Raw genomic sequence first — 12877 nt, 5'->3', positions numbered from 1 at the left:
AATAAATATGTATTGCACTTGATAATTCACAATTCAATGCAATTGATGGATCTATTTATTATGTCTCTATGATAGATCAAGCTAGCTGGACAGACATTAGTGCCGAGAGGATACAACATAAACAAGAATCAACATTACTAACTACCCATTGAGAACGCCCGTTACACATGTTCCTCGTTATTTGTTTAGACCGTGCCAAAGTGTAATCAATCGTAAAGAGAATCGCATGGTTTGCATGGCATATAGGCCCCAGACCCACTTATAGAGGCTCCATAGTACTCCGTACTAGTAGAATTCCCGTCAAACATATACAAGTCCAAGTTCCTCGAGGCTGGTCCTCGCCATAAATATCATGTAATTTAAGAAGATGAAGTAAATCAATGGTGATCCGTGGTTGATGTTGCACGAACAGTGCTACTCAGGCTGCCGCTGCTCGTCTGGCCCGATACCGAAGAGGCCGTGCGACTAGGGCTAGGCACAGTAATCAAAGTCCCAGCTCTGCTCAATGGAGGCAAACTCAGACTGGAAACGGGGGTACTGCTGCTGCACGGAAATGACGAAATGATAGGAGTCGAGAAGGCAGTCGTAGTTACCGTAACAGTCACTGGCGGGGATGGAGGACTCGACGCAGTCACGGTTTTAACAGCTGTCTGAATGACTGGAGATATATTGCTGTTGCTACTGCTTGGGCTGGAGCCGCTAGTGGTCTGGTCATCACTGTCAACGTTGACCACGGCATATGGTAGCTCTCGTCGCATTAAATTGTCGTTGGACTGCTGTGGATGGGTGAAAGGCAGCACGTAGGAAGCGCACAGAGAAGAGAGTGCAAAGAAAGCAGCTGTTGAAGAGAAGCGCATTGTGTTTCTTGGGATTGAAAGACGTTTCAGATCGGAGCTATATCTATCCAATGTAGTTGGTTCCGTGCAAATTTCGAATGCGCTATGGCAGTATGCGATGAGACTGGAGAATAGGCAGGGAAAAGTGTTGAGAGAAATTAAGCCTACATATAAATTCTTTGAATTAGAAGGTACTTTGGTACTTTGTACAACAAGCGAATATCAAGTCAATCGCTCATGGTTGATTGGCACAAAAACCGAGAGGCTGGGAAAACGGCCAGCCACTGCCATTCTTTTTCTTTGTCGCTTTTTTCTTTTGACTCGCTACTCTCGTGGGATGTCACCATGGTAATGTCCTGATTTCATAAAAGAACAGGCTAGAACTTGGATCCAAGTGAATAGCCCCGAATTTCAAGTGACATCACGTGTGGAGACTCTTCCGAAAAGGGTAGTTTTGAGGCCGACCTCTTCCAAAAATAGACAAGTCTCGCTTTTTACGGAGTAGTAGATCACTCATTATATACTCTGTATGTATTCAAGAATGTGTACAGCTTCATGACAAAGCAACATCCTCAACCCGAATCAACCCACATCCCATCCCAGCACTCGCCCATCCCGCACAAACCTGATTAGGATTCCACGTCACAGAAGTGACATTGGTCTCCTCCTCATGTATAGTAATAACCATAGTCCCATTAACCATCTTCCAATCCCCCGCCATACTCCGTAAAAGACTCACACTCTCCGCACGGAACCCATCCTGGAACCGACTAATACCCGAACCCTCCTTCTCCGGGCCCTGAACCCAATCATGCACGAACCACGTCTGCTGCCACTGCTTCTGTTTTGAGTGCATGAGTCTCCTGAGCGGATTCGTCACGACCACAGCCCCCCCCGAGCATCCAAACAATAGACTCGGATGGCAGGGGCTGCATGGCGCCAGAGCAGATACGGAGCTGGGAAGTCGTGCGATGGAGGTAGTCGCGAAGAATCGTCGGAGGGTAATGAGTCGGGCAAAGTCGTTCTCATCGCTGGAGACAAAAGACTGAAGGAAGGGAGAGAAGGAGATATGAGGCGAACCCATTCGCATGCGATTTGTCTCGGTTACGTCTTTCTGCGGGTCGAGGAATGATGTTAGGCGAGTCTCGCCGTCCATTGAAGTGGTACTGAAGATATGTGGGTGTGCGGGATAGGCGGGGGTGATATTGAGGATGTATGTCGAGTGGATTTGCTGGTAGAAATACGGAAGAGGGTGGTTTAATGATGAGTCTTGCAAAGACAGGATGCTCCAAATTGCAACGAACCCGTTGGCGCAGCCAACAGCGATGTCAGTTGGGGAGAGCCAGGCCACGCATGTACACAATGTCGAAGGTGGTTTGGCTGTAAAGGCAGGAGAAAGGACTTTGTCTGTTTCGCGCTGTGGTCAGATCCACTCACTATTTGGTTTGCTTGGTGACTTACGAAATTCAGTAGTGTTAGGATCTCTGTTAGTTTTGATATCAATGACCCTTATATATCCATCTCCCCATATGCCTGCCAGAAGCCCAACGTTCTTCAAGGCATCTTCATCGTCCTCATCTCGCTTAGCGCGAGGGAACGGACACCATGCTATACGCCGCAGGTCTCCCCAGTCGGTGCATAGGGCCAGTCGTAACCGTGGCTTGAATTCCATATCAAGCGTTTTTGTCAGTGAGTCGTCTCTCTTGGCCTTAAAAGCCCAGATCTGAAATGCGCTCGGATATAGCGCTGAAGGCCGAAAGGCCGGTGCCGCTTTATCTGCTAGAGGATCAGGGTATTGACTCTTTTGTTCTTCGGTGATGTGAGAGACGATAGCCAAATACTGGACGAGTCCATTTTGATTCGGTGCCCAAGCCATGGATTGAATCTTTTGGCCCATGTTCAACATCCATCCTTCTCGCTTCCTTTTTGCTCCTGCAGGCCCCCATGCATCTCCGAAATCCATTGATTCAAACTGTCCCAATGAAAACTTTTTCTGATCATCAGCCAGCCCCATGAGCACAGTATGCTTCCCCGGTTTGGATTGAGGCATATAGCGACGGCCTTCATCTTCTTTGATCTTGGCTAGCCATTGTCGTTTCCTGAACTTCCCCCCAACATCCCCATCATAGTACCAGTCCCAACCACGAGTGCTCTCCTTCTGCACATCTTCAGGATCGGCCCCATATGTCGGCCCGTAAGCGTAACCAGGTGCTGTTTGGGCTGTGTTCAACGATGCACGGCTGGGAAACCCCGAGTCGATTCCTTTCGCCCACCGCTCCCTCGCATGCAAAATAGCTAGCAAGTCGCGCTCGTCTGTTCCAAAGGTGAACTGGAGGTGAACTGACTTCCCGACGTGATCGGACGTGTTCAGAATGCCCCGGGAACGCGTCTCGTCCGGTTTAGGCCCACTTAGTTGTTTTTTCTTGGTGTCTGGTTGAGATATGGCTTTCTCTTTCTTGGCCTTTGGGTTCTTTTTCCCTCGACCTCTTAGGGTAGATGCCGGTCCATCGATATCCATAGCTTCTCCAGCATACTCGGGCTCATCCTCGTCTTCGGGCTCCACCTCCTTGTCCTCCTCGTCCGCATCTTCATTATTTGATGCATGTTGAAAATCTTCTTCTGAATCCTCGTCTAGCACTTTGACTGCTGACGACCCACCTGCCTCTCCGGTATCAGAGTCCCCGCTGAGGCCGGCGATTTCAAATGGATCAACGGTATATTTAGTTTTGCCCCCTGCAGAGCGAGTTGACCTGCGCGCACGAGGCATGGCTAGGGTAATCCAGCTGAAAGATGCCTTCGCGATTCTCAACTAGGACTCGTCGTTTGGCAGAAATCAAGGTATGCGACAGGGTTTGGCTGTTCACCCCTTGTGCTGGAGACTAAGATTGGCCCTTGTATGAACTATAACCAGAGCTAGCACATATTCATAACATGTAAGCATATCCAATTCGATTGCAGAAAAGCTACATTGTCCGTAGCAATAGAGACGGATGGTTGTAGATGCCGAGATAAAAGCTCTCTTATCTTTTCAGATCTTGGCGGAGATGCGCATCAATTTAGCTCCGATGGAGCTCTACTCTCATCTCAACATAGATAATATACAAGAGATTTTAGACCGAGTGGTTTTAATCAAGAGAGTCCTTAAGAAACCTGTACCAGGTGTATATTAGTAATAAGTCAGATAGTACATGCAGAGTGAAGGAATGAGTACGGAACATCCTCCACCCCGCCATACAAATAAACCACCCCACGTCGGTTACGACTGAACGTCATCAACCAAACAACATCATCCATAGACCCAATTTGAACCTGATAGATATATTTACATTCTGTTTGCAGCTATGTCGAACCCTTCGCACCAGGGCATCCTCCACCAATATGTAAGATTTATCATAACCCGGAAACATCTCCAACTAACAGCATGACAGGCCCCCAGATTGACCGCGTTCGAATTCACCTCCAACGCCCCTAAACCAAACACAATCCTCTTCATCGGAGGCCTCACAGACGGCCTCGGCACAGTCCCCTACGTGGCCCCACTAGCAAAGGCCCTCGAACCAACCGACTGGTCCCTCTTCCACCTCCTCCTCTCCTCCTCCTACGGCGGCTGGGGTGTCGGCAGTCTCGACCAGGACATCGAAGAGATCGCGCAATGCGTGAAATTCGTCCAGGAACGCAATCCCTCCGGAAAAGTCGTGGTCATGGGTCACTCCACCGGAAGCCAGGATGTGTTGCACTACCTGCACACGCCAAACCCCGTCCCGCAACGCCCTGACGAGTTCCAAGGAAGATTGAAGCATCTCACCCGCCCGGAGCTCGATGGTGCAATTCTCCAAGCTCCCATGTCAGACCGCGAGGGGCTAGAGGCTCAGCTCAAGGCCGACGAGGGAACGACGATGGGGAACGAGGCGCGGGCTGCGTTTGACCAGCTCGTTGCGTTTGCTAGACAACAGCCGTACACTTTTGGTGACCACCAGCAGAAACTGGACGCTATTTTGCCGATGAATCTCACAGCGAAGGCTGGGTTCCCTGCTGACACGCCTCTTAGCGCGCAGCGGTTCATGAGTCTGGCGAGTCCGGATAGTCCTGAGAATCCCGCGGAGGATGACTTGTTTAGTTCTGATTTGACGGACCAGAGGCTGAAGGAGACTTTTGGGGTTGTTGCGGAACGGGGACTGCTGAAGACGAAGATGATGTTCTTGTACTCGGGCAATGATGAGTATGGGGCGCCGTGGGTTGATAAGGCGAAGCTGATGCAGAGATGGAAGGAGGCTGCGAATGCTGGAGGTGTTGAGAAGTATGATTCCGAGGGCAGTGCGGTGATTCCGGGTGCCAGTCACAATGTCAAGGCTGAAGGACAGGATGAACTGATTGCTCGGGTGACTCGTTACTTGACCAGTCTTTGAAGAAGTCCAGGCGCAGATTATTTTTTAACTCTAGTGTACATACTAAGAAACGGAACATGAAATCCTGAGCCAATAAACCATGAACAGAAACACCGGATCAAACGGGTATATAAATCAACCTCCATGGCAATAGGGATGCCAGGGGAAGACAAGTTAAACCTTCAACCACAACGAAAACACACCCTTCAAGTACTCCACAATCTCCGAGCCACCCAACTTACTCTCTCCATACAACCGATCCACAAAAGTAATCGGACACTCAGCAACCTTGTACCCCATCGCCTTGGCCCGCACCATCATCTCCATCTGGAAACTGTACCCCTTACTCTGCGTACTATGAATCACCTTCTCCAACACACTCTTCTTATACAACCGGAAGCTCCCCGTCAAATCACTCACACCAGGCATGAGCATGACATCCGCAATCAAATTGGCCGTCCGCGACGTGAACTTCCGGAACAAATCCCATCCGTAAACACCGCCCTTGATTTCGTTGCGGCTCGCGTACCGGGTCCCCGTGACAATATCCGCATCCGTCTCCTTCTGGATGCCCACCATGACGGGGATGAACTTGGGGTGGTGGCTGAAGTCGGCGTCCATGATGATGACGAAGTTGCCTGTGGCGAATTGCAGGCCGTGCACGTAGGCGGTTCCGAGACCGAGTTTGCCGGCGCGTGGCTTGAGGACGATATGTTCGGGGCCAAAGAGGGTTTGCAGTTGTTTAGCGACTTCGAGGGTGCCGTCAGGGGAACCGTCGTCGACGATGATTACTTCCCAGTCGAGGTTGCTGGACACAATTACGTTAGCAGGAGTTCAATTGGCATGCCGATAAACACAAAACAAAGAGTGGGAAGATCATACTTGTCCCGGAACGTCCTCTCCAGAAGCCAGCACATAATAGGGAGGTTGCGCCGCTCATTGTAGGTCGGGAGAATGACGGAGTACTTGTTCTTCGTGGCGCCCATTTTGACTGGTAATTAACAAATTATTCAATCAAGCCAAGTAAATCAGGTATAGCAAAGACAAGCGCGTGCAGCAATGGAACGGGGAGTTGCGGTAATCAAAGAACGGACTCCTGAGCGAGATCGAGACAGCTTGTTTGAGCGGAGAACGGAGGATCCGCGTTCGGCCATTAAGGTACCAGACAACGTGACTTGTTTCTGGTTGGACCAATAATGAGATGTTTACTTCTATGTACCTAAATCCAACATGAAGGCGCTCTTATTTCAATCATTTAAGCAATTAAATATATGCGATCGGCCACTGCTGCGCCTGGATTAACTACAGAGTAGTTAGTTACCGAACAGGTATTCTGCCTGGTTTACAAGGCATCAAGGCAACTATTTTCCCTAGTTACAGATGACCGGACAATGACGCAAATTGGACATTCATTTAGCATTAACTCCAACCAGTAGTAATTAGACATATCCCAATGTAAAACAAACCCCCACCAGGGTATATCAACAAAGATTCACACATACCACTCCATCCTCATCCATCTCTTCTCCTAAGTTAAAACCCCTTTTGCACCTTCCCCTCATCCGTAATCTGATTATACGACCGATCATGCCTCTGCTCAACCTCCCTGTTATGCTTCTTCACCTCCTCCGGGATATCCTTTCGAGGATGTCCCTCCTCATCCACATTCGGCGACTGCTTCCCAGTAGTAATAGTCGGATGCGCCTTGTTCGACGGCTCGCGCTGGATCTGGTGTCCCTCAGACTTCTCGGGGTCCTTCGGTGCGTTTGGTGCAGTTGAGGAGTAGGGTTGCTGGGATTCGGCTTCGGTTTGAGGGTCGGAGCGGGAGGGGGAGGAGGGGGACATTGGGCTGGAGCCGCCGGTTGATTCTTGAGAGGAAGTTGAGGAGGATTTGGTGTTGGGGGGTGGGGGGCCTGTTACAGACGTTAGAGTTATTCGTAGATGCATGGATGGATAGATGGGGTAGACTTACCTGGATGCTCCTTTGCGCGTGAAATGTCAGATTTCGCAGGGCTTTTCTCGTATCCTCCGTAGGCGCTTTGGCCGTAGAATCGCAATGAGGGAGGTTGGATGGTTGTTCGGGAGACAGCACGAAGCATTGGGACGTTGGTCGTCCTCAGAAGAGAGTATGCTCTCGGAATTGGGTTCATCGTGGACGGTTGATGTGGTGGTTATCCGTCGTTGTTCTGTTGTAGATAGTTGTAAACGGTTGTAGGTCCGTTGTGCTCAATTGTAAAACGGAGCAATTGCTTTTTCATGAATGATGAAAGAGAGAAGTGATTATTCTTATTATACTATAACGGGTAGTCGTTCTGGTGGCGTATTTGACGCCAACGGCGATGACGTTCCAACTGTGTCATGCTCGTCAATCCTTCGTTTCATCAACCAGCCAGAACAGGAACCCGGAGCAATGGAAGAGAAAGGCACTATAAATTATAGAAAATGAATAAGCGCTCATAAGAATATATCCCAAGTAGAGTAGACGATGGTTGCCCCTTTGGGCTAAGCTGGAGTACAAGTACCAAGCTGGCGTACAAGTACCAAGACTACGTATAAGTTTACTGAAAACGACAAGTGTATGTAAACCCATTCATTGGATCGAAATCGATCAATATCTCCGATGAAGAGACTAAAAGAGCAATGACATAAACGATAGACAGTGCTTGGCCAATTCCGAAAGTGCCTGGGCCGCACCACGCCTTTCCCCGATAAACGCCGTCAGAATCTGTCTCGCAGATAATAATAAGAAACAAAGCTCAAGTCCCTGGGAAGAGAAATGTGAAAAAAAGAAGAAAAAGCTCAAACCTAGCCGCGTCGTTAAGCAACAGAATGATGCGAAGCCATAGAAAGGAACAGATGGATGTTAAAAGCCAAGAGACGCCATAGTCAAAATGAGAAAAAGGAATAATCAAATCAAGACACGCAACAGAACACTATGTCAATCGTTCGTATGCACATTAAAAAGAAAGATTGCAGCTGTTTCCGAAACCGCCCTTTGATAACGCCGACGCCATGACTCCCAGAGGCAACCCTTTTTTGGTACGATGATGCATGCTCTTTATCCTTGCTGATACTTCTTTTCGAGGAAAAAAGGCCAGAGGTATGAGAAAGTATCGTCATAGCTTGGTGAACTAATCAGTCAAAGAGGCACAATAACACGCGCTTTCATATTCCGCTTTTGCGGTATATGTCTGGGTAGCACTGCCATCGCCCTTGAGTGTTGTTGTCGGGGTCGGTTCGACCTCGTGGACTTGAATCGTAGCTGGAGAATATGTACGAACATCTCCACTGCCCAGCACTTCCATTTGTTGGCAGTAGGGTGCCCTAGCCTCTGGGTAGTCACGTTTCTCCCCGATCTTGATTCTGCGAGGATAACTGGGAAGATCGCTGCTCTGTGTTGTAGCGCCGTAGCTGGGGGTCTCGGTGGCCGTGTCGTACGTCAATGTGGCAGTGGAACTATAGTGAGACTCTCGACTTGTCTCATTGACGTAGAGGAAGAACTCCAAGACTGTGGCATTCCACCAACAAAACCAAGGCTTCTCGCCAGTCTGTGTCGCCTGCTTCCGACTGAGCGAACTAGCCAAAATGTCCGATTCAGAGATTGATCGCTTCGACGACGATGATGACGACACCGAGCTTGACGAAAATGTGTCCTGAGGGAGAACGACCAATTTATCAAACAAGGCGTAGAAAAACAGAGCCGGGCCCATGCTGTAATCGCTAGTGTCCATCACATAACTCAACGACTGTGTTTGATCGTTCAAGAGTGGTGCCTGAGCACCGTATGACATGGACGACGGATCAAAAGGCTGAGAAGGAAAGGTGACGGTGTGTCTACTACTGTTCCCATCAACCTCAATAGGGATTCCACCCTGCGACTGGCAACTCCACGCCATTCTGTAATCTGGATCGGAGATGCAGAACTTAGACTGATTCCTGAGATCGGCCGGAATTATGTATGAGCCAGTGGGGATAGACTTGAGTCTAGCTGGGATAGTCGATATTGGGGTCGCATCCGATTTGGGTGTCGCGGTTACGGTGACAATGTTGGGTCCCTTTGGCTTTGATTTCTCCTCGTCTGCCGCTTTCCGTGCTCCTAGCACCCCGCCAATGGCACCACCAATACTGGCTGCCACCACCATGACAGTCACGACTAAAACGATCGTCCATACAGGCAGCCCGCAACAAGCCCTTTTTTTGCCCTTGCTTTTCAATTTCTCCTCAAACGCCATGACGCCTGAAACAGGAGCTGTTTCGGCACCGGCATTGTTCCCTTGATCGCCGTTATTGTTGTTATTGTCATTGTCATTGCTGTTGATGATGTTGTTGTTATCATTCGCTGCTTGTTGTTCCGGCAGCATCGTCCTCGATGACACATCCGACATTTGCTGGACCCCTACCCCTTGCTCGAGACCACCAGTAGCATTCGGAATTTCATCACGCGGGACTTCAGCCTCGCCAATGGGCTCAACAAATCCACCTTCAATCTTTGGAGCCGCATTCTCGGGATAACGGGAGTAAGGAGGAAGTTGCTCTGTGTGTCCATCGGGACCAATAAGATCCCCCACATCATCATCTGCACGACCTGGTGGCCTTTGGTAGGCTTGATTATGTCCGGGAAAGCCGAGGGGTATCACAGTTGGATTAGTTAGGGGAGTTGCGATGGCGCCTGCCAAGGGGGAGTCTATGGGAGTATCAAGGCCTTCCTCTAGCACAACATTCTGCGAATACATGGCATAGGGATGTTGCGGCGCGGTCGTATCTCCTAGAGGACGGTCCATGGGGCGAACTGTTGAAGTCGTCGTCACACTCGGAGAACGACTGACACCAACTTGAGGATACATGGCGTAGGGATGACTAGGACCGGTGGCCCCGGTGTAAGGACTTAGGGCTCTTGGGGGCATCGAGAAACGGGAAGAGGTGCTCTGACTGCGCTGCGTAATGGAAGGAGTGTTGGTATTAATGGAGGCTATTGAATCGCGGTTGTTGTGGGAGGCGTCCAGCACCCCTTTCTGGGGCAAACTCGACCGGTTCGGATCGTCGAAGGATACACGGGCCTCATCGCCAAAAGGATCTTCTGCTGATTGCAATTCATTTGATGAGTCGTCGTATGGTTTCCCAGGAGGCGGCTGGTTCGTACGGAGAGTATGAGAGGAGGCGATCGAGGAAATGGAAGGACTTCGAGGAGTGAGGGTGGTTTGCTCAGAATCGATCGGTTCCAGCGAGTATTCATCCGAGAAAACATTGGGGTTTGCGGATTGACCGGGAGGGGTATTACGATGCATTGAATCGGTATCCTGGCCTTGGAAAGACTCGCGCTGAGATTGAGAGGATCGCGAGAGCGAACGAGAATGGTCGGAAGGTAGTCGCCCAGACATGGCGTTTACGCACAGCCCTGTCGGGCCTCCTGGGTATTTGGTCCGGTCAGTCCTTCAAAAGGAGATAAAAGCAGTCAGTCACCTAGGCGTAGGCAAAAGACTGGAGGTTGGGGGTTTAGACGGTCGGTCGGTCGGTCGGGAGGCGACGGGAGCGAAGATGGGGCGATTCAATAGTAGAAAGGCGGTTGGGTAATCGACCGTACGATCGAGAAATGAGAGTCGTGAATTTCGATAAGAAAACCAGAAGATAACTGACGATAATGATATAATATCTGCTTGGTGAGTTGAGGGCGTTCAAGAGGCTGTAGAGAGAGACGGAGGGAGTTGAGAGAGTTGAGAGAGGGAGAGAGAGAAAGGATGGGTGGAGAGAAAGACAGGCTAAACCTAACTGGGCGGCGACGAAACTAGCGACTCAGTCTTTTGGTGCACAAATTATGGGCTTTCACTTGGGTCAGAGTAAGAGAAAAGTATGTAGAGCAGTCAGAAAAATCGGGATAAAATCAAGGGAATATTCACAATGTTGTTAATACCATGATCATTACTGTGTAGTCTTCTATTCTTCTTCGATTGGATTGACTGTGCCTGATCTACTGTGGTGTATCGTCATGATAGATTACATTGATAGATTACATACGGGCGGGTATTACCAAAAAAATACAGGCTATCATACCAGTATCACCACCAATTCCTACAAGTATAGTTCGCCACTTTCACTGCATTCATACAAGTTCGCAAAGTACAGAATACTTCAAGATGCTACATTAATTTTATTCCGTATATTCTGTATGCAGAGTATACTCTAATTTATATGTATCAGTTATTCTTGTGAAGGCGAATCAGTGCTTCTATAAATACATGGCGGTGCAGGGCGAGCGAATCATGAATGCTCCCGAGCTTCTCTAGACCAATAATTGATCCTGCTCTGCACGGTACAGGCATGTATCGCAAAACTGTTGTTTCGCATCGCTGCCAATCATTCTTTTTCTTTCTAATCGATGTCATACATCTCAACCAAATAATGAATCTCTGCTATGTGAATTGCGTGTATACTACTGGTTGATATTCATTCCTGTTTGCAATCCCATCCCCGCCGGATTCGGCAAACATAGGCTCTGTGCAAGTGAAATGACCGGAAAAACCCTCTGTCGGGACCCTGCAGACTTGGTCAGGGACGGCCGATGGACGAATAGCACAGGCTAAATGGCCCACTGGTCGCTTCGATAACCGCATGGAAGCCACAAAATGTGTTCGGTCTCCATATCCTGCTCGCGTCGTTGTACTGACCATGGTACGTGAAGGTGCTATGTACTGGTTTAGAAAGGCTCGACCTGGTACCGGAGGTCGAGAACAATAGCCTCTAGTAGTATTATGGTTGCTGCCTCTCCTGAGAACATAGAATTCGCGTATCAGAGTGCACGTCCGGATCGTGAAGCTTGAAAAGATCGGCAATCTGCGGTTCATCACTTCATCGCCTCCATAATAGGCTGTATTGCGATAAACAAGGTCAAAGTCAATACTACTTTGTCTTCCCTGTTCCCTCTCCTACTTTATTATATTTTCTTTGTTCTCTCCCTCCCTCGCAACTCCTGTCTCACTGGTACTAGTTGCAACATGTTACCACCGGCTCCTGACCAAAAAAGCCTATGGTACTCCGTGCTCCATACAATGCCGACAAACTACCGGACTGGGTCCTCGGAGCCCTTCCGTATGGATACTGTATCCCAAAGTTTGCGGCAACGGTGCATCACTGGTTCTGCAAGGAACAAGTCTCCATGTACGGAGTAAAGTCTGTCAATCTTATCGCTGAGCAATGGAACCACAAGACGGTTTCATGGGTTGGATCTATTGCGACCCAAAAGTCAGATGGAACACCAAACAATCGTGCAAGGTAATACCGGTACCGTTTCTGAACCCACCCACTAGAAAGAAACGGTGGGACAGAAAATTCCATGCCGTGCCATAAGGCCGTGTCTTGTTCCTCTGATGCTCCAATTGGAATACAAATCGAGAACGTTTTATCTGGTATCCTTGGTTGTGCGAGAGACCATGATCCATTTGAAAACAAGGAATTGAATCCTCCTCGCGGGCCTGGCACGAAACACGACGACTCTCTGCTCTGAATGCTGGACTAGGTCTCACAAGCCTGTCAATTCGGAAACGAAGCATGTCATCATACAGAACAACTGTCCGATAATAGCCGCAGGTCTTTTCTGGAGATTGAAACGGCTTGAAATTTTAGTGATGAGAAAAAGACATGAAGATGTCAGTGATATCTTAA

General features: G+C 49.1%; 6 protein-coding genes across 6 annotated transcripts; 1 reads left to right on the top strand and 5 right to left on the bottom strand.

Annotated features, from left to right (window-relative positions):
- Positions 1-26: 26 nt before the first annotated feature.
- ASPGLDRAFT_45684 (uncharacterized protein) lies at positions 27-969 on the bottom strand. Its single transcript, XM_022546304.1, has one exon. The coding sequence runs from the start codon at positions 855-857 to the stop codon at positions 378-380; it is 480 nt and encodes a 159-aa protein (XP_022402384.1). The 5' UTR covers positions 858-969; the 3' UTR covers positions 27-377.
- Positions 970-1240: 271 nt separating this feature from the next.
- On the bottom strand, positions 1241-3820 carry ASPGLDRAFT_45682 (transcription factor TFIIIC subunit TFC6). The gene is made up of 2 exons (XM_022546303.1): positions 2298-3820; positions 1241-2243 (listed from the first exon to the last, which is right to left on the bottom strand). Exons 1-2 carry the CDS (start codon positions 3601-3603, stop codon positions 1390-1392), a joined length of 2160 nt encoding a protein of 719 aa, XP_022402383.1. The 5' UTR covers positions 3604-3820; the 3' UTR covers positions 1241-1389.
- Positions 3821-4177: 357 nt separating this feature from the next.
- Positions 4178-5242, top strand: ASPGLDRAFT_34455 (uncharacterized protein; the record flags this gene model as incomplete). The annotated part of the gene is made up of 2 exons (XM_022544437.1): positions 4178-4216; positions 4265-5242. 2 exons carry the CDS (start codon positions 4178-4180, stop codon positions 5240-5242), a joined length of 1017 nt encoding a protein of 338 aa, XP_022402382.1.
- Positions 5243-5395: 153 nt separating this feature from the next.
- Positions 5396-6207, bottom strand: ASPGLDRAFT_65642 (dolichyl-phosphate beta-D-mannosyltransferase; the record flags this gene model as incomplete). Its single annotated transcript, XM_022548921.1, has 2 exons — positions 5396-6029; positions 6104-6207. The coding sequence occupies 2 exons, from the start codon at positions 6205-6207 to the stop codon at positions 5396-5398; spliced, it is 738 nt and encodes a 245-aa protein (XP_022402381.1).
- A 293-nt stretch (positions 6208-6500) lies between these two features.
- On the bottom strand, positions 6501-7478 carry ASPGLDRAFT_45679 (uncharacterized protein). The gene is made up of 2 exons (XM_022546302.1): positions 7194-7478; positions 6501-7134 (listed from the first exon to the last, which is right to left on the bottom strand). Exons 1-2 carry the CDS (start codon positions 7369-7371, stop codon positions 6755-6757), a joined length of 558 nt encoding a protein of 185 aa, XP_022402380.1. The 5' UTR covers positions 7372-7478; the 3' UTR covers positions 6501-6754.
- Positions 7479-8352: 874 nt separating this feature from the next.
- ASPGLDRAFT_123392 (uncharacterized protein) lies at positions 8353-10506 on the bottom strand (the record flags this gene model as incomplete). Its single annotated transcript, XM_022540396.1, has 1 exon — positions 8353-10506. One exon carries the CDS (start codon positions 10504-10506, stop codon positions 8353-8355), a length of 2154 nt encoding a protein of 717 aa, XP_022402379.1.
- Between the last annotated feature and the right edge of the window lie 2371 nt (positions 10507-12877).

Source organism: Aspergillus glaucus (assembly GCF_001890805.1).
Source record: "Aspergillus glaucus CBS 516.65 unplaced genomic scaffold ASPGLscaffold_7, whole genome shotgun sequence".
NCBI lineage: Eukaryota > Fungi > Ascomycota > Eurotiomycetes > Eurotiales > Aspergillaceae > Aspergillus > Aspergillus glaucus.
This window is presented reverse-complemented; position numbering and strand designations above follow the sequence as displayed.